We start from the raw sequence: 19,189 nt of genomic DNA on the forward strand, positions 1-19,189 counted from the left end.
ATGATTTGAATATATCTACATTTAAATTTAATTGTAACTCTGTCGGTACATAATGAAGCTTAATCTATACTATGAGAGTGGACATAAGAAGCTGAGAATAGCCTTTTATTACTATTATACGCTTATTGCTCTCTCAAGATGAAGGATGGTACTAAGAATGTATATGTATATATATACAAAAGATAAGCTCACATTTCTGATAGAATATTGCTAATCTTACGAAGCTCTTTTAGAGCTGCGGTGGCCGTCATTTGACCTCTGTCTACCAGCGCCTTTTTTGACGAGCTATCTACATGCCCTGCTTCATACTTTTCTTGCTGGAATACTGATTCAATTACCTGCATTGTTTAATATATGACATCAGAGAAGAAACTTTGGACTACGTTTTGTCTTTCAATGAAGAAAAAAAATGACTTCAAATAACAATGAGGGGTAAGTCTCTTTACTTCCAAGCAAGAATCAGTCTTATATCTTATATCTCCTAGGTTCAATATTGAAAAAATTTAAGAGGTTATATATATGTGTGTGTGTGTGTCAATAATATTATAGCTTTCATAAAAACAAGTTTGGCAATTTAAGTCAAAGGATAGCAATTAATGGTGAACCTAGGGAGTCATTTTGGTCACAACTAAAGTTACTATCACCAGTAGAGACAACAATTTCAACCTATTAACCCATAACTGGAATGATTGGGCTATGTTATATATTATAAAACATAACAGGTTTAGCTATCAGAATTTTATTAAATAAGAAATGGGTTAAAAGTCATCTTAAATGTATAAAAATTTGTTAAGAAAGTCCTACAATTATTCTTTAATATAAAATTGAATAAGATGGTGATTTATAATATTTAGCATCCTTCAAATAAAAGTCAAAGAAACGTGCAAAAAGAGTTGCTTGTGCATGGACCAAACCTGACCCAACCCTTTTGACCATCAAATATAATAAACTATGAATCGGACTCATTTTGAGCAACTTGCCACCTCTAATCAAGCATATGATTAATGCAATCAATGGTTGGATACATGGATATAATACCTGAAGATTTTCAACCATAGATTGGCCAAGATTCTTCAAAGAATACGTCTTATTTTGGTTCACGGATTCTCCTTTGCTTGTCACATCCTTTGTAGAAGGCGGCACTTCACTTTTCTGATCACGGCCCACCATAGAACAGTTTGTTGACTCAAAAGAACCATCAACCCCGTTTTTTCCAAACTTCCAAAACCACTGAAACTTTCCCGAGGAAAGTATCCTGTCTTTCAAATTAGATCCGGACTTCCCTATAGAGTCTTGATTCTCCACTGCCTTCAAAGGTGCATCTTCAGGGGGATCAGAAACCAGATTGTGCTTGTTTTCATCCACTTCCTGAATATCACTAGATGAATCCACTGAAGTACAAGTAATAGACGCCTCCACTGCAGTACAAGCAATAGACGCCTCCACTGCAATACAAGGCTTGGGTTCAGGTTCGGGCTCAGGGTCCAGATCGCTTTCATCAACTATTAAATTTGAAGCTACACTACTTTGATCAGTGTCATTTTCATGGTCATTATCAGTAGCAGCATCAGCACGTATAGGACTAGAAGGACCAGAGAAAATAGATGAGCTCTCTTCACTGCCACCATTTCCACTCACGGCTTTTTCATTCTCGATTTCTTCTTCTAGACCAAGCTGTCGGGATAAATCATCCAGCAACTTTCTCCTAACCTGTGGTCTGGAAGTGCTCGTTTTTTCACGAAACGCTTTTGAAGAAGATGGGTCAGATTCCGTTCGCAATAACCGTGACTTAACTTTTTCCGACCAACCTTTGAGTTGACTTTGACTTTTCTTTTGTGGGTTCATTTGCTTTTGTTTTTCTTCTTTATGCAACACCCTCCATTTCTCTTCCCAGTAGCTATCACGCACTGAGCTTAAAGGGCTTCCCAAAGCAGCTGCATCAGATGACAGACTGTGACCTCTGAAGCCCTTCAATTTGGCCCGCTCATGAACCCCATCACTAGCTACTCGACGTGGGGCCGATCTCATAGCATCAATAGCAACCGTCATTAGAGAATTAGCTTTCTTTAACAGTTTGCCCAAATTCACATCCTGCGGGAAGTTTAATAATCTTTGGAGGCATGAAGTGGCGGTTTCAGTGGCAAGAATAGATGATCGTATATAAAGAATCATTGAAACGGCAAGGGATGCAATGAAAGCCCCTCGAGGCGAATTAAGCACCCCAAAGGTGATATCAGAGTCATTTTCGGAAACTGTATTTAGTTTAATGTTGCCAAATGAAAATATTTCATCCCATATTACCAAAAGGTCCTCAAGAGCAAACTCACGCCCAAAAAGAACCCGTAACCATCGAAGAGCAAAATATTGCGGTTCAACTCCAAGCTCAATAAAATGAGTGTAAAGAGACGAATCGACGATTGCAAGCAAGTGGTATAGCTCGGAAGATGCTTCTATTACAGGTGGCAAACCGTTTTGTGGCCCATTTAATGGATTAGGGGAGAAAAAGCTTGCCATTGAGACCACGCCACCAGAACCATTCATCAATGCATCAAACATACAATAAGCATCATGTTCCATGAATTTTTCAGATAAAACAATACCCAATTCGCCCTCGGCCCCATAAGCATCACTAAATGAAATGATGGTTTGTATCTTGGGATCAAGTTCATTAGGGTTACAAAACTTAACTTGATTCTCTTGGATTTCGTTATCATCTTCTATATGTTGAGACAGCTGTTTCAAGTTAGATTTATAAGCTGAATCAGTCTCGTAAAATGAGAATCCGTCAAAATTATCAGTGAAGTAATGTGCATATAATTTTCGCACAGCAGAAAGGCGCTCTACATCTGCCTGAAGAACGTACAATAATGGAGCCAAGAGTTCATGCATTCCTGAAAATAAAACCATATAATGAGCCCTTTCAGAAGAAGAAATCCAAATATAGTCATTACAAGAAAGTGTTGGCTGCAACTGAACTGACACCGAATGACCCAAAATGGATTTCCCATATCGGTTAAGCGTACATAGTCACATAGAACAAATAAAGCATCTTTTATTTACTAAAATTCATAATGAACCTAACACAAGTAAAGAAAGTTGCAATAAACATGCTTCATTATCCACCATTTATCAGATTGTGTACACACAAATCTTCTTTTTATTTAACTGGGAGATGATGTACAACTTAGGGGTGCCTGTCGGATAGAGATCCTCTAAAGTTAGAGTAACTTTATAGGTAAAGTTAGGGGAATCTTGACCTTGGATTAAAATCAAAGGTTAAGATTTAAAGTTGATTTTTTAATCTTGACCATTGATTTTAATCCAATGGTCAAAATCCCTTAACTTTACCTGTAAAGTTCATTTGAACTTTAAAGGATCTCAATCCGTGTCTGGATGCATGGTAATATGATATAACAGGTTGTAGAACAATAGAAGATGGTGTTTGGATGTGTTCTTGTTCAACATAAAATATAAAACCTGTCTTGAAATGATACATTACCTTGTCTGTACCCGTAATTTGGATGTCTAATACACCAAAGCAACAAAATTCGTCTTAACATGCCTTGGCATCCGGGAGTCTGGAAGTAGCTACCATGTTCAGGATACAATCGTGACAAATCTTGGTCAACCATTTTCTCTAACTCGGCTTTTTGGAAAAACCGACCCCACATGCTATCTGCATTATTGCATCATCGGGTATCAATGAAAAGCATGATTTAAAATATATATATATCCAATTGAGGCAAGAAAATTCCTTCACGAGTGTTCAATTCAATTAGGTGCATATGTATTAAGCTCTTTTCCAATGCACATACACTAGTTCTACTGTTGCGAAATCAATGGACCAGTTAGATTAGTTTACATATCAAAACAAGTTATGAACACAAGGAGCAATTTACTAATTTTGGTACGTATTGAGTTGATCCACAACTCTTCTAATCAGAAAACCAACATTTTTCATAAATATGTAGAATCAATGGACCAGTTGGATTAGTTTACATATCAAAACAAGTTATGAACACAAGGAGTAATTTACTAATTTTGGTACGTATTGAGTTGATCCACAACTCTTCTAATCAGAAAACCAACATTTTCATAAATATGTGGTGTCAAATAAAAAAAAGGGTAATTGGATAAGAATCTCCTAATCCCATGTACCATTTGGTAGTTGGTACCCACTAATCCCCTAGGCTAGTGTCCATGACTCCATGTGAATCTCAACCACTTAATAATCCCCTGGTTATCTCAAGTTTGCCTTTGGCAAGAGTCGAACCCGGGATCCCCTGGAAAGTGGCGGCTGGTGGCCCCTGAGCTATTACCTAGTGGTTATGTTATAGTTTAGGGGGAGAAAATGAGAAATCTACCCGGGTCTTGTGATAACGGATTGTCCATAGCAAGATCAGCAAAATTGTTTCCATCTTTCGGGACAGGAGGATCAATGAGAAGCTTCCTCCTTATTGCAGCATACCTGAAGAACCGTACACGAAACAAATTTCTATTACGTGCTATTTCAAATCTAATTCCAGTAACAACTAACAACATCAGCAAAACAACAATGGAAAATATATATATATATATATATATTTCAACGACTTCTTTCGTAACTCCGACTTTTCCATTTTATCTATCATTTAATCATATATACTAACATCAATAAATCATTAACTAAAAAATCAAAAATTAGAAAAAAAAAAAAAAATCAAAAGCCGCCATATTTGATCACTTATATTAATTTACTAACAATTAAAAATATTAATAAAGTAGTTACATTTATCAATTAATTAAAATCAAACTAAATTACTCATTTAGATGCATTAATTAACTAGCCTACTTATCAAATTAAACACAAATTCATATCCATATAATATATATATATATATATATACCTCCGGCGAGAATTAGCAGTAACACGGCGAACTTCATCAACTCCAGAATTTTCCGGCAAAACTCCTAAATCAGTACGCCACTGTACTCCTCTTAAATCCCAAAACCTTCTCTCCGGCAACTCTTCCGTCGCTACTGAATTTTCCGGAATCATTTTTTTTAAAAAAAAATTATTTGTAAAATCAGCACAATTAAACACCAAAATTGTGTTCTGTATGTGTAAATAAACAAAAGGCACAAATTTAATTTAGTAAATCAGCAACAAATCTGGCTGAATTTGTGAAAATTGTATAAATACAGAGTGAAATTAGGGCAAAATTGATTTGATTTTATTCGATTTTAGTGAAAATAAAAGAGAGAGAGAGAGAGAGAGAGAGAGAGAGAGAGAGAGAATTTTATTTTGTGATGTGGGAGAAAGCGTGAGCTGAAATGGAAGTTGAAGTTGAAGAAGAAGAAATATTCGCATATTTGTTTGGATTTTGTGTTTTTTTTTTATTTTAATTAAATTAAAATTTTAAAATAAAAACAAAAAGAAATGAGAAAAAGATGGAGGTAGTGGCAAGTCTTTGTCACAACATGAAAGAAGAATTATGTTTTGCTTTTGTTTTACCACTATTGTATTTTTATTTTTTTATTTTAGAGTTAATTACACATATGGTCCATGTAATTTGGCTCGATTCTCATTGTTTATTCTATTTCTAAACATATTACTTGATCAGTCCTGTTGTTTGCAAAATATTTTATTTGAGGCTGTTGAGTTGGTTATGTGGCCCTCACGTGAGGGCGTATTAGTCTTTTGACCATCGTCTCTTTACTCAATAAACTTCCATCATACGAGTAATTAATATGTTAATTACTAAATTGTACTCGTAATATTTTATTCTTGCCTGGTGACCCTACCAGTATTTTATTAACTCAACTACATTTTTTGCAGCGAGGGTTGCTGCAAAAAGTTACCACCATTATTCGTACACTGTTGACTTGACAGGCATTAGTGTAAATTTGTTTTATTCACTTTTTGCAGTGAGGGTCGCTGCAAAAAGTGAATAAAATTATACAAACATCAAACAAGAAATTAAAAATTATATTAACTTTTACACTTTTAATTTTATTCTTATTCTCTTTACTTATTTATTTACTTGTGTTTTATACCTAATATAGTTTACTTATATGTTTTTTCTACGTAATCTTTAATATTCTTTTTATACTAATATAGTTTACTTGTATCTACGTTTTTATATTAACTTTTTTACTAAATTTTTTAAACGTCATATTTATTACTTTTTAACTTAATTTTTATATTTACTTTTATCTATATTTTTGTTACACTAATTTTTTATACGTTTTAAGTAGTTTATTTTAAAATTTTGTATTTTTTTTTACTAAATTTTATATTTTTGTTACACTAATTGTACGTAATTCTACGTAATTTATATATATATATATATATATATATATTTCTTATACTTATTTTATATTCACTTTTTTCTTAATTAACTTTTATATGGTTTAGGGGGAGAATTTTTTTTTAATTATTTTTATAATGAAAATGATGGAATGGATGGATGGATAGCTTTTATTTTGAAAATGGGTCCCACTACGGTTTTTGCAGCAACCCGCACTGCAATAACTACAATAAAGGTGGTCAAACAGTTAAAGGTGGTGATAGTGGAAATTTGATGTGGTGGGACTTTTTGCAGCGACCCTCGCTGCAAAAAGTGGGTGATCGAAATACCAAAAAAGAGGGTTGGAATACAGACTGCGTTTTATAAATTACAAAATTTAACATTATGCATTAAAGACATGAAACATAGATCTTATAATCCAAATGTTTATGACCTAAATGCTTATGCCCAAAGCCATTATCAGACCTGAATGTTCGAAATCATTTTAAATGTAAATTTTATATATAGCTTGTGATGCACCCAAATGATTATACCCAAAACTATTATAAAACATATGATGCTTAAAATTGATAATGTCGTAACCTATGTTATTTACAAATGACAGGGAATTTGTGATCTTACAATGATTTTGTCACTAGACCATAACCTAAGTGCATATAACGGCAAACCCAAAATTCACATAACCCAAATGCTTATAAACCGAAATGCTTGAAATCGTTATTCTCATTGTTAACTATCTCAGTAAAAAAACATTACGAAGATTCAAATCATGATTTCATTCATTTACAAAACATTATAAGTGTTTGTAACCATCACTACAAGAAAATAGCGGATTACCCACAAAAATTACACACAAATGATCATTTGAGGGTACTTACCCACTAATTACCCACGAATTACACATGATTACTAAATTGAAATGATAAAAACATTTACCCGTAACTTTCCCACGTATTTACCCATATAATTACCCACAAATATATATTTTGTGTGTAATTCGAAGCTAAAATATTCATGAAAACTTTTTTTTTATATAATACCCAGGAGTTTGGCTTTCGTGTGTACCAATGTCGGTATTATGGTGGGTATATTTATGTTAGCAACGAAATACCCACAACAGTTGTGTTGTGGGTAACTTTTTGTAGGTAATGCGTGGGTAACTAAATATATACGGTTTTAATCATATTGATTTTTTGTGAGAATTCATTCTATAGTGGTTTATTATGGGTAATTTATGGGTAAATATATACCCACAATTTTACCCACGTCTAGTTTACAAGCGTATTTTGACAAAGTTAAATTTTCGTGGGTGATTGATGGGTAAATATATAACCACGAATTTTCCCACTAATCGTAGTTTTGTGTTTATTTGGTATTGATAGTTTTACGTGGGTAATTTGTGGGTAAATATATACCCATGAATTTACACACGTCATGTTTTCAAAAGTATATATTTTATTTTAATATTTTGTGAGTAATTACTAGCAAAATATACACTCATAACTTTACCCAGGTTTTTTTTTTTTTTGGTTACATTGGTTTTAGTGTCTTTTATGGGTAATTTATGGGTAAATATTAGCCCCGGGTCAGTGGGTGGGTATATCTTGGAGTCAACAATACATTAGATGCTTGATGCTTGGTAGACCTAATAATCATTTCTAACTTTAATTTGCTTAATGAGATATCTATTGCGTTTGTAACTATGGTTATGTTTAGTTTTGGTACAGAAACTCTTTGTATGGGAACGTGCGAGTTAAAAGAGTATAAAGATAGCATGAAATTTTAAAGCCGCTAATTGGTATAATGATGTGTTGAGGGAAGTGAGGGACAAGATGGTGAAACCAGGATTCATAGCCGATGAGTCTTGGACAAAATTCACAGCTTATTGGGAATCGCCGGAGAATACGAAAAAAAGAGAAATAAACAAAGCAAATCGCAAAAAGGGTGACGGGTCCTCAACTCACACAGGAGGGTCGGTGTCTTTTGCTTAGCATGCAAAGAGGCTTGTAAGTTTGTTAAATTTCTTTGTATTAGCAATTTGTTTCTTCTGCTGATGGTTGCTTATTCTAAAGTGTAAATGGATACAACAATGTGTAAAATTGGTACATGAAGTTAAACTGGATTGTCTACCCACGATATTTAAATCTAAATATTTGTTTGATGTTGCTTCAAAGTTTTTATTAAGGTCTGGTTTTTATAGGAAGCTAAATTGGGTCGTCCACCTACAGAATTTCAACTTTTCTTGTATACTCACATGAAAGAGCATCCGATTCCCGAAGGCCATGACAAACTCACTTTTATAAATGCTAGATCAAAAGAAATTAATGTAAGTTTTAATTTGCTGTTACTTTTTTTGTGTTTGTTAAACTACTCTCGGTTTTATCATATCATTATATGTGATAATTGTAGGACAATGTGGTGCGTTTGAGGAAAGAACATCGGGAAAATCATGAATCTAGTGAGGTTGAGGCTCAAGTAATCGATGAATCAACCCTTTTTTATGAAGCTATTGGTGGTAAAAGGAAAAGAGTTTATGGTAAGGGATCAAATGCATTCAATATGTTGAACCCAAACAATAACTTGAAAGCACCTTCTTCTATGCAATATGGACATTCTGGGAGTAAGGATCTAAAAATGGAACTATGACTATGCCCTAGAACAATTCAACAACTATGATCTCGTGCCACTCCCGCTGCCAACTTCGTGATAGAACGACCATGCGAAGGGAAAGCTAACAAAGGAAAATGGTTCACTAAAGCATACTCTTGAATTGTTGTGCAAGCATGTTGGTATTCCTACTCTGGAATTTGATCCCGATTCTGATAGTGAGGATAATGGTGAAGAAAGTGCACCTAATGTTCAACCAAAAATACAAGTAATTCTCAAGCAGGCGTAAGTCTTGAGGATTAAGTGTTTTTATCTATTTTTTAGTTCTAATGTTTGTTTTTGCTAAGGTTTAGTTTTTTTTTTTTCCGTTTATTTGCTCTGTTGCAATACATTTTAGTTTGGAAGTTTTAGACCTTTCTTGTTGAAGTTTCTATGTTATTTCAAATGTTATGCTTGAATAATTATCTTATGTTTATATTATATTATGAAATTGTAGTGTATAATGGGGTAAATATAGTGCATTCGATGTACAATTCGGATATACAAAACAAACAAAAATTGCCCAAGAATTTACCCATATGATTGTATATTATTTACACAGTTTATCCAAAAGAAAATGTATTGTGTCTAATTTAGCCTCGAAATTACCCACAATTTGTTAAGGATAAATTTTGTATATTTACCCATCATTTTTACACACGATTGTACTTGTGGCAAATTTTCCCTTTTACCCACGAATTATAATGTGCAGATTAAAATGTATGCCCACGGATTTACACATGGTTTATCTTCGTGTGTACGTTAGCCACAAACTAAGAACCTTCATATTAGTGGGTAAATTTACACACAAACTTTACACACGAACATTTACACACGAAATGTTACACATGAACTTTACACACGAACGTTTACACACGAACTTTACCCACAAACTAAATAAAATTTATGTTGGTGGGAAATTTAACCACAAATATCAATGGGTAAACTAATAAAACTTTACCCACGAACTTTTACACGCCACTATATGTATCAAGATTTAGCCACAACTTCGGTGGGAAATTTCGTAATCTTTTGGAAAGTTTCAAACAACACTTACCCACGGATTTGTAAAAATCGCCCACTAAATATGTTGTGTGTAAAGTTACCCACAAATAGAATTATTCGTGGGTAGAAATTAGCCTCGGAGGTTTTGCCCACATACATAAGCTTATGGTTAATCTGGTGGGTATTTTTCATTACCCACAAACTTTGGTCATTTACACACGAATTTTGTTCGTGGAGAACCCGTTGTTTTCTTGTAGTGCATAAGTGAATATATAAAACAATTTATAAAAACAAAAAATAAAAAACCTAAAATGAAATTATGTATTCAAACATTAATTGAACTTTTTGATCTCAACTTTAATTTTAAAAAAAGAAAAGTAATGTTCCTAGCAAACTAAACATTAAGAAAAGCTTTTTTAATTTGAATAAGTTAGCTATAGATCATTGCTTTAACTTAGATTTGATACGCTTTCATTTAGTACACTACAATTCACTTTGATGTTTACCAAAACAATCATTTTCGTCATAATGCTAAAAGATTCGTACAAAATGGAAGAAGATAGTGTCATTTTCGTTCGAAAGTAATATTAATATACATCATAAGTACGATGATTGAAAACATACACAAGGACTAACAACGTAGTTACTAGGAAAACAAACTATAAGATGTGAAGAGACTACAATGCCCTTACATGAGAGCAATGTGACCTACTTAACGGCCTTAAATAGAAGGATGTCAGTTTTTCATATATTGAAGGTTATTCCAATCAATAGGACTTACTATGCAGTTTTTTTGGTCGATGGATGAACAGTGAAAGCAGGGCCAAACTACATGGACCATCCGTGTAACTAAGTTTGCTTTATACTTTTATATATTTTTTTGTCTTGTTAGGATAGAAAGACGTAGTAGTGGTAGTACCATAATTATATGTCCATATGTTTGTGTGGGTATGGTTTATAGGTGTTGATAATGTATTGAATTGTACTTTTTCTATTTGAATTAATAAAACTTTTATTGTGGTAGCCATAACCAATTTTACCAGTATATAGAAATGTAAAATGATATTCATATCATACATTTTTGTCATCTATAACAATACATGCATCATGCAGTTGTATTTTGTGCATAAAAATCTATACATTCATTGTAGATAACAAAATTCTATTGTACAAATATCATTTCCCACTTGAAATCCTTTAACCAACTACGCTACATGATGTATTGATGTAGGCTTATTTAGTACTCTCCGTCCCATTTTAATTGTCCTATTTTGACTGGTCAAGTATTTTTCTTCCGACTTTGACCGTAAATATCTTTGTTTGTGTTATATATTAGTTGATGAAAGTTATCTCAATGAAAAGTAAATCCAAAACTCAATCAATTCGTATAAGTTATATCAAGTGTTATATAGCACAAGTAATAATATTTACGATCAAAATTGAAAGAAAAAGACTCAAAAAGTCAAAATAAGAAACTTGATATGGGACGAAAAGAGTAGTTTCTTTAAAGTTATTTACTTTGATTTAAGGAATTAGTAAGTGAAAATGACTGCCTTCCTCTCCATTCAAATTCCATTTGTGGATAAACGATAAGATAACGAGTTAATCCCAAATAAAAGACATGGTTTGGACTACATCCTTCCTCGTGTTGTGTATTTCTTTCACGAATAATCAACTTTTCGAACTACATAACTAATAGTTATGCATTAAACATAAAGCATGCGTCTATAGTAAGAAAAACTGAAACCACCATCATTTGGTGTAGTAATAACAAGATCTTTCCTTGTCACTAAGTCGATCAATATTCAATCATCACTCTTACAAATATTGATAATTAATATACTGTAAATAATATCACAAAAATATATATGTTTTATAATCTGAGCACAACCGGGTTGTCACAGTGGCTCTTCGAACAGGGGATTTTCCCCTGTACTAGAAGTGGAAAGTCGGGCTACCCAGCTTTGTTGGTGTAATGGTCTTTTAGCCATTGGGAGTAGCCGGACATTATGATTGACCGTTAATGAATAGTCTGAAAAAATAAATTGAACATTGCTAAAGAAAATTTTTATTTATTTTTTATTTTTTTTATCATTTTCATTACAAAGTTTAGTCTAAATCGTGTCAATTACTCGATTGTCTTCTCTTCATCACATTAGATGATCCGTTCACTCAAGAAAATATGTTGTTTATTGTTTATGAGGAAAACAAACCTTGTTGTGAACTATCTCTTGAAAACGCAATTCAACCTTCAAACGTGAACCATGCATGTTAATCTCTGTATTACAATTTACAAAGACTTTTTGTCAAGGTTACGTGAGTAGGTAGCTCAATTATATATTTTTTTAAATTTTTAATAACAAGTTGTTGCGATGACTACCAATTGCTTAATCAAAACACTATCCCTCATCATCATGACGCTAGCAAGTAGCAAGTAATTGTTGATTATTTGAACTTATGATCAATCTTTATGTAGCTCGATTATGATTAGCATAGAAAAAGTATAATTAACTTCGTGATCGTTAAAACAATCTTTATGTATTATCTTGTGTATATGGCACATCATCTTTGATGTGCATATATATGCTTGTCACAATCGTATAAGTGTGGAATTAGTCTTCAAGCAATGAGCTAGATCTATGGTCTTTATCAAGTCCCATTTTTATTGTATTAGGGTCGGTGCCATTTTAACAATATTATATTGGTCAATTAATCAATAGGAGGATGATTTTATTGACAAGAGTTTGTATCTCTCAATGTAAAGGTCACAAGTTATATATTTGACATAACTTTTTAGTGGTCATATAAGTTCACCTGTTGATTTTAGGATTTATAAAACGTATTGTTTTAATATTAGTCTACTTTAAAGCAAATACCTGAATAATACAAGTATTAAGAATACATATAATAATAAATTAATTAATTAATTATTGGCCAATCGTCCTTGGTTTGCATTCATAGTAAAAGGTCCACATAATATAAGACAACGTGTGTTTTTTGTCATGTGGGGAATTATTAAAATTCCTGGATGTCTACAGCTAATTTCATAATTTTTTCTTTCTTCAATTCTTTAAGGAAAAGAATCCCGGTGTGTATTTAACTTGATAATTTTTTTTATTGTATGTAAACATAAAAAGTTTTGAATGTTTTATGGAAATAACCTACTAAAAATGTTCGGATAGTGTAAGTTACCGGTTGGGTAAAACTTTTTCCGGCCACATGCCATGCAGACCGCCACGCTGGAGCCACGTTATAAATTAATTAATGGGTTAAGTATCCCGGAGTGTAAGTAACTTTGAAAGTTTTTCTATTGTGTGTATGCATAAAAAATTTAGACATTATATGTAAGTATCTCGTTAAATTGAACATTTAATTATACTTTATAAAACCCTAATATTTCTTTTCTCCCTTTTCAGTCATACGTTAATTGAAATTCAAAAACATTGGCGGTGGTGCTGCACCTTGTTATCCAAAAAGTATATCTCATCAAATTAACAGTCAACAACCCCAACCATATACTCAGAATCATCAACAAAATTGATCCCAGGATATATAAAGGTTAATGGTTTTCCGGCGATTCAAAACGGCGAGAGTATTTGGGAGAGAGACAGTGGTGGCGGCCAATGGTTTGTGTTTGAGACAGTGGTGGTGGCGGCGCTTAAGTTTTGAGATAGGTGGCGGCCATGTTTTCCGGCTATTCATATGCGTATGCGTGTACATAGGTGGTTTTTAATGTGATTTTAGGTTCACTAATTTGTTGATTGGTGTTCATGTATTAATGCAACAATGCAAGTGTTATAATTGATTTATTTCAAGATGCGGTAATTAGTGTGTAAAAATTCGATACTTAAATTGGGTTTTGATATTAGTGTTATTTTATTTCGCTGAAAAAAATGAGGTTATCGGAAATAGTATCGGAAATAAGTCGGAGAAGAAGATCGAAGTAAAAAAGTCAGAGGTCTTGCAAAGGTATACAACTATGTATAAATGTGTATTGTATGTATCTTACGTGGCATGATTAATCCATGTCATCAAGCCACGTCAGTATTTTAACTGGCTAACCATCAAGCAGGTCATCTTTTACACGATTTATTCAATTTGGCTACATACTTCCATAAGACGTTCAAAATTTTTGATGCATACATACAATAGTAAAAGATGACAAGTCACATACACTCCGGGATTCTTTTCCCATTCTTTAAAACCATAACTTTAACAAATTGTTGACTTACAAGAGCTATCGCTCTCTACACAACCGCCAGCTTCATGGTAGATCAACAATGCAAACAAATTAATGATAATATAAATCAAATTTGTTATTTTTAATATAGCTAATCATATCAATTATTAACCGATTGATATCATAAATCAACTGATACGGTCATCATGTGATCATATGATCTCACAAAATAAAGACTGCAAGGTCAAAGGTTTAGTTAAACCTTGTCAAAATCAAGTGAATAAATACATCTTGTGTTTCATGTAGGGATGTGTACGGGTCGAAATCCCGCCCGAACCGCGATGACCCGCCAGAGCATGAAAAATGAACCGTGACCCGGCCCGTGAAGGTCCGGGTCGGTTCGGTTCAAACGGGTCACGGGTTTCGGTTTTTGGCATCACCCGGCCTGGTCAGACCCCCCGTGACCCGCGACTCGGCCCGTTAGGACTTCTGGCGAGTCGATTCGGGCCGAACTGAGTCGGGCGCGAGTTTTCAAGTCTTTTGCTCATCTCTAGTTTCATGTGTGAGGATGGACTTCACCGGACATAAATTTTATGCTGGGTATGCTCTGGGTACCAAGATAGTACATCTAACCAGGGGTTACTACCCATTTTTTCTTTAAAAATATCAATTATTAACATTTTTTTATTTTTGTATCTTGAACTAGGGGTGTTCATCGGTTTGGTTTTCGGTTATTCGGTCTATTTGGTTCGAGTTTTTTGGTTTTTTTTATCTTTGTTTTTCAAAACCAAAACCTAATTCAAAATGAATAAACCAAACCAAAAACCAAATTAGATTTTGGTTCGGTTTCGGTTTAAAACCGAAAAACCAAATTTGAAAAACACAAATTCACAATTTTTGTTTGTCTAGGTTATGTTTCAACCAAAATAATTTCCATTTTCACCGAAGTAGTAAATTTAGACTTCAAGTACAATATGAATAAATAAGTAACATAACTGAAACAACTAAACTCTTATTTGTTATCCTTATTAAATTTTTTTTATCAAGTCTTACATTGTTTGTCAATTGAATTATTCTAATTTTAGAAGAAATCAATATAATAAACAAATAGAAGACAAAAGTAAAAAAATACATTAATAACTATTCATACAAAAAAGTATATATGTATTAAATATTTTTGATAATACATAAAAGGAATATAAGCTATTCGGTTTTTTCGGTTTAACCAAATTCATTATCATAAACCCATCACCAAACCAAAACCAAATATATAATTCGGTTTCAGCTACAAACCAAACCCAAAACCTAATTCAAAATCGGTTTGGTTTTTTTCGGTTTTTTAAACGGTTCAGTTTACGGTTTAACCGGGTAAAGACCAAACCACGAACACTCCTATCTTTAACGACTTTTATATTGATAGTGTTTCACTGTTTCGATCTAACTCATGTTTGTAAACATATATTTTAAATGTTATATATTGTTTTAACATCTTAAAATACATTAATTGAATTTGACAAGAGCACTCACGAAAACCATGTTTTGTGATTGGTGAAAGAAAAATATTGGTATTGGTATAATGGTATTGGTCATGAAGTTATTGATGATGATTGATGAATAGGTCCTATCTTATTCAAAAGTGACATTTCGACCTAAGAAAAGAATAGTACAATCTTCTTTTTCTTATCAGAAGTTTACAACAATATGCTCTAGTAAAGTCTCAATCAGGATGATAAGTAGATACATACAGTACTTTATATTTCTATACAATTTTATACAAGAAAAATGAGTATGCAGCTTTTATGCATCTAACTTATGTGAAAAACCTCTTACATACCAATATAATAATATTTTGAATAAATGTTTGGCCCTCCATGATTTTTATGATTTAAAAAAAGGTATGTGAGGAGTTTTTCACCCAACTTAGATGTCTAACAACCTCATATTACCAATGGATAAAACCCCAGTAGTACCGTACCCCTAAAATGGGGGCTATACGGCATGGGTTCGAATCTCATCCCCAACCAAGTTTTCAGGGGTTTTCACAGAGCATGCTTATATGCGGTAAACGCACATGGGTACCAATAGGTACATGGTCCCAGAGGGTGGCTATCCATCTACCCTTTTTTTTTTAACAACCTCATATTCTCATCCTTTTATGACATCATAAGTGAGGTTATTTGGGAAGAAGAAAAAAAACTAATTTTATTATATCATAATCATATATGAGTTTGATTATTTGAAACAATTTTAGTATTTGTTAGTCTTATTAATTAATAATTTTTATTCTTATTAAATATTTAATTTATAGTTATTTTGATTTCATTAAGTAATTTTTATCTTAGAATCATATTATATAAATAGCAATAGAATCAATATTTAATATAAATAGCAAACATTAGCGATAATATTTACATGCATATTTCTATAAATTTAGAATTAATAATTCTCTTGTTTTAATTTTACTAAATGATAATTCAATTAATAGTGATTTGTATTTATTTGTATTTCAAACTTTATTTTTTAATTCGATCATGAATGTCAAATATTATTTTTAAGCAATATATTTAGTTTTTAAATTTTGAGAATAAGAATTCATTTATTTTTCAGTAGATTGATACATTGTTTTGAATAAAAAAAAGGGTACAATATTCATGTGAATGGTTATGAACTATTTCATCAAAAGTTAGTTTGTAGTTACAATGTTTAGTTTTAAGTACGAACAATTGTACGTTGCGATATATCGAGTTAAATCGAAAAGTATCTCAAAGCGATGATAAGCAATATTATATGTCGAACAAATACCGTCTAAAAAAATTTATTACAAATGATAAAATACAATATATGCATTTAATGCTTTATAATTATATTTATTATCTAATTTTACTTACATTTTTTACATTTAGCTTTAAATATTTTACAATTCCATTTTATTTTGAAAATGTAATCAATAACATGTAAATTTAGTTAATAAACTACCCACATTACACATCTCACAAATACGATTTTAGTATTTAACTTGAGTTGCGTGCAGTGGTTCTGGTTCACTAATGATTAAAATGCCATATATTCAGCCGTACGTAAACAATCCCATATTGTTGCAAAACACCACACTTTTGTACGTAATCAAAGCGATTAGTCTTGACCATTGGCACACTTTTGAGTAGTCATCATGTGGATTTTGACACACTCCTTCATCGAAATCAAAGTCGTCAAGGACTCAAGGTTAAGGACAATAGAAATATTGATGATATTATGATTAGCTAGTATTACTATTACATAAGCTTGAAGATAACTTGCCTACATCATCATCCCTTTTTGAATAAAACTCATTATTACTTTTAGCTAATGTTTTAAAAACCAGTATTTTAGTCATACCGGTGTAAAAATATTTTCGGATATTATCGGTATTACCGGCTGGCAGGGGCAGAGCTACGATGGGGGCAACAGGGGCAGCAGCTCCATAAAGTTTCGAAGGCATAATATATTATTTTTCATATATCTTTTTTTCTCCTACATAGATATATAATTGAATATAAGGATAAGTTTTAGAATTCTCATTCATAGCCTAGTGGAATTCCTCTAACCTATTAAATACGAGATTGTGTGTTCAAATCTAGCTAACTACACTTTTTTTCTTTTTTATATAAATTTTGCCTTTCTCATATTTATTTTTGTTTATATGAGATGTCAATGAGTTAGTCCTCCAAATCTACACGACAATATAAGTAAATACATCATGTATAGTTCTAGTTTTGCTTTTTTCTTTTAAACAGAAAGTATTTTTTTTCATGGAAGTATTCTTCTTTCACAAATGTATTTCTAATAAACATATGATAACAAGTTTTCATCATTTTAATGGTTTATTTGTTTCCTTCTCATACATAGATGTGTATTTTTATTTTAACATCTCGGTATAACACATCAAGTTCTATTTTAGATAAATTTAGTTTAACTATATTATTAGCTAGAAACCTGATACATTTAAAATTTTTTAGTTTGCCCCCATGTTGAAAAGTTTCTGGCTCCATCCCTGCCGGCCGACATAGCTATTTTAAAATTTTTTGTTATAAATTTCCTACAAAACTTGTTATGATTTAACGAAAATAGAAAAAAATACAATTATAATTCATTCAAAAATAATATCAAATAAGTATTTCATAAGAAAATATACGTTTTTAAAGTTCACAAATAATAATATAAAATAATAACATTAATTCATCATAAAAATAATTTTAAAAAAAATTAAATTTTTTTTTCAAAAATATCAGAAATACCGAAATGGTAATACCGAGAAATACCAGTAACTAATAAGCCTAAATTTTGTAACTTAGATTGAAAAAGTATATGATTCCCCCGGGGATAAGTATCCTGTAGTGTAATGTAACAAATTTTGGACGAATGTCTATAGTAGGAAATAACTAAAATTGTGTGTATTGTATGTAAACAACTCAAAAGAATGTTTATTGTATGTAAAAAAAATATGTGACAACCATATAGAGGTGTCACTTGTTAGATTTTAATTGGTTGAATACATTTTCTTACATACAATAAATATTATTTTGAGTTGTTTATATACAATACACACAACTTTAATTATTTTCTATTATAGACATTCGTTCAAAATTTGCTACATTTTAAGATACTTATCCCTTCCCCTGCCGCCCATGCATGTGTAATATTTAAGCTTTTGGTCCTTCATAGAATATATCCTTCCACAAGCTTCTTTTCATTTTCTCTAGCTCCTTTTATGTGCATATATATATATATACACACATACATCTTATTTTACCTGATTCGTCATCATAATCTCCATAATAAGGTGATAGATTAAAAGTAGCAAAGAAATTAAACAACGATGATCATTTCCTTCATCCATTGAGTAATTCTAGTTTAATATAAATAATAAGAGTACAACACAACAAATAAATCCGACTGATTGTCATTATCAAAGAAGCTTAAAAAACCAAAAAAAAAAATGTATAAAACTTTAAAATAGTTTATCACAAAAAATGACAAAGTAAAGGTTACACCTAATCTATTGTGTGTGTATTGTTTTTAAAAAATAGTT

The 19,189-nt window shown here is 31.9% G+C and overlaps 1 protein-coding gene across 1 annotated transcript; it reads right to left on the reverse strand.

Moving 5' to 3' along the window:
* Window position 1: 1 nt before the first annotated feature.
* LOC122599015 (TBC1 domain family member 5-like) lies at window positions 2-5,237 on the reverse strand. The gene is made up of 5 exons (XM_043771462.1): window positions 4,887-5,237; window positions 4,365-4,468; window positions 3,500-3,676; window positions 1,039-2,891; window positions 2-338 (listed from the first exon to the last, which is right to left on the reverse strand). The coding sequence occupies exons 1-5, from the start codon at window positions 5,036-5,038 to the stop codon at window positions 189-191; spliced, it is 2,436 nt and encodes an 811-aa protein (XP_043627397.1). The 5' UTR covers window positions 5,039-5,237; the 3' UTR covers window positions 2-188.
* Window positions 5,238-19,189: the final 13,952 nt, after the last annotated feature.

This window comes from Erigeron canadensis, chromosome 5 (assembly GCF_010389155.1).
Source record: "Erigeron canadensis isolate Cc75 chromosome 5, C_canadensis_v1, whole genome shotgun sequence".
Lineage (NCBI taxonomy): Eukaryota > Viridiplantae > Streptophyta > Magnoliopsida > Asterales > Asteraceae > Erigeron > Erigeron canadensis.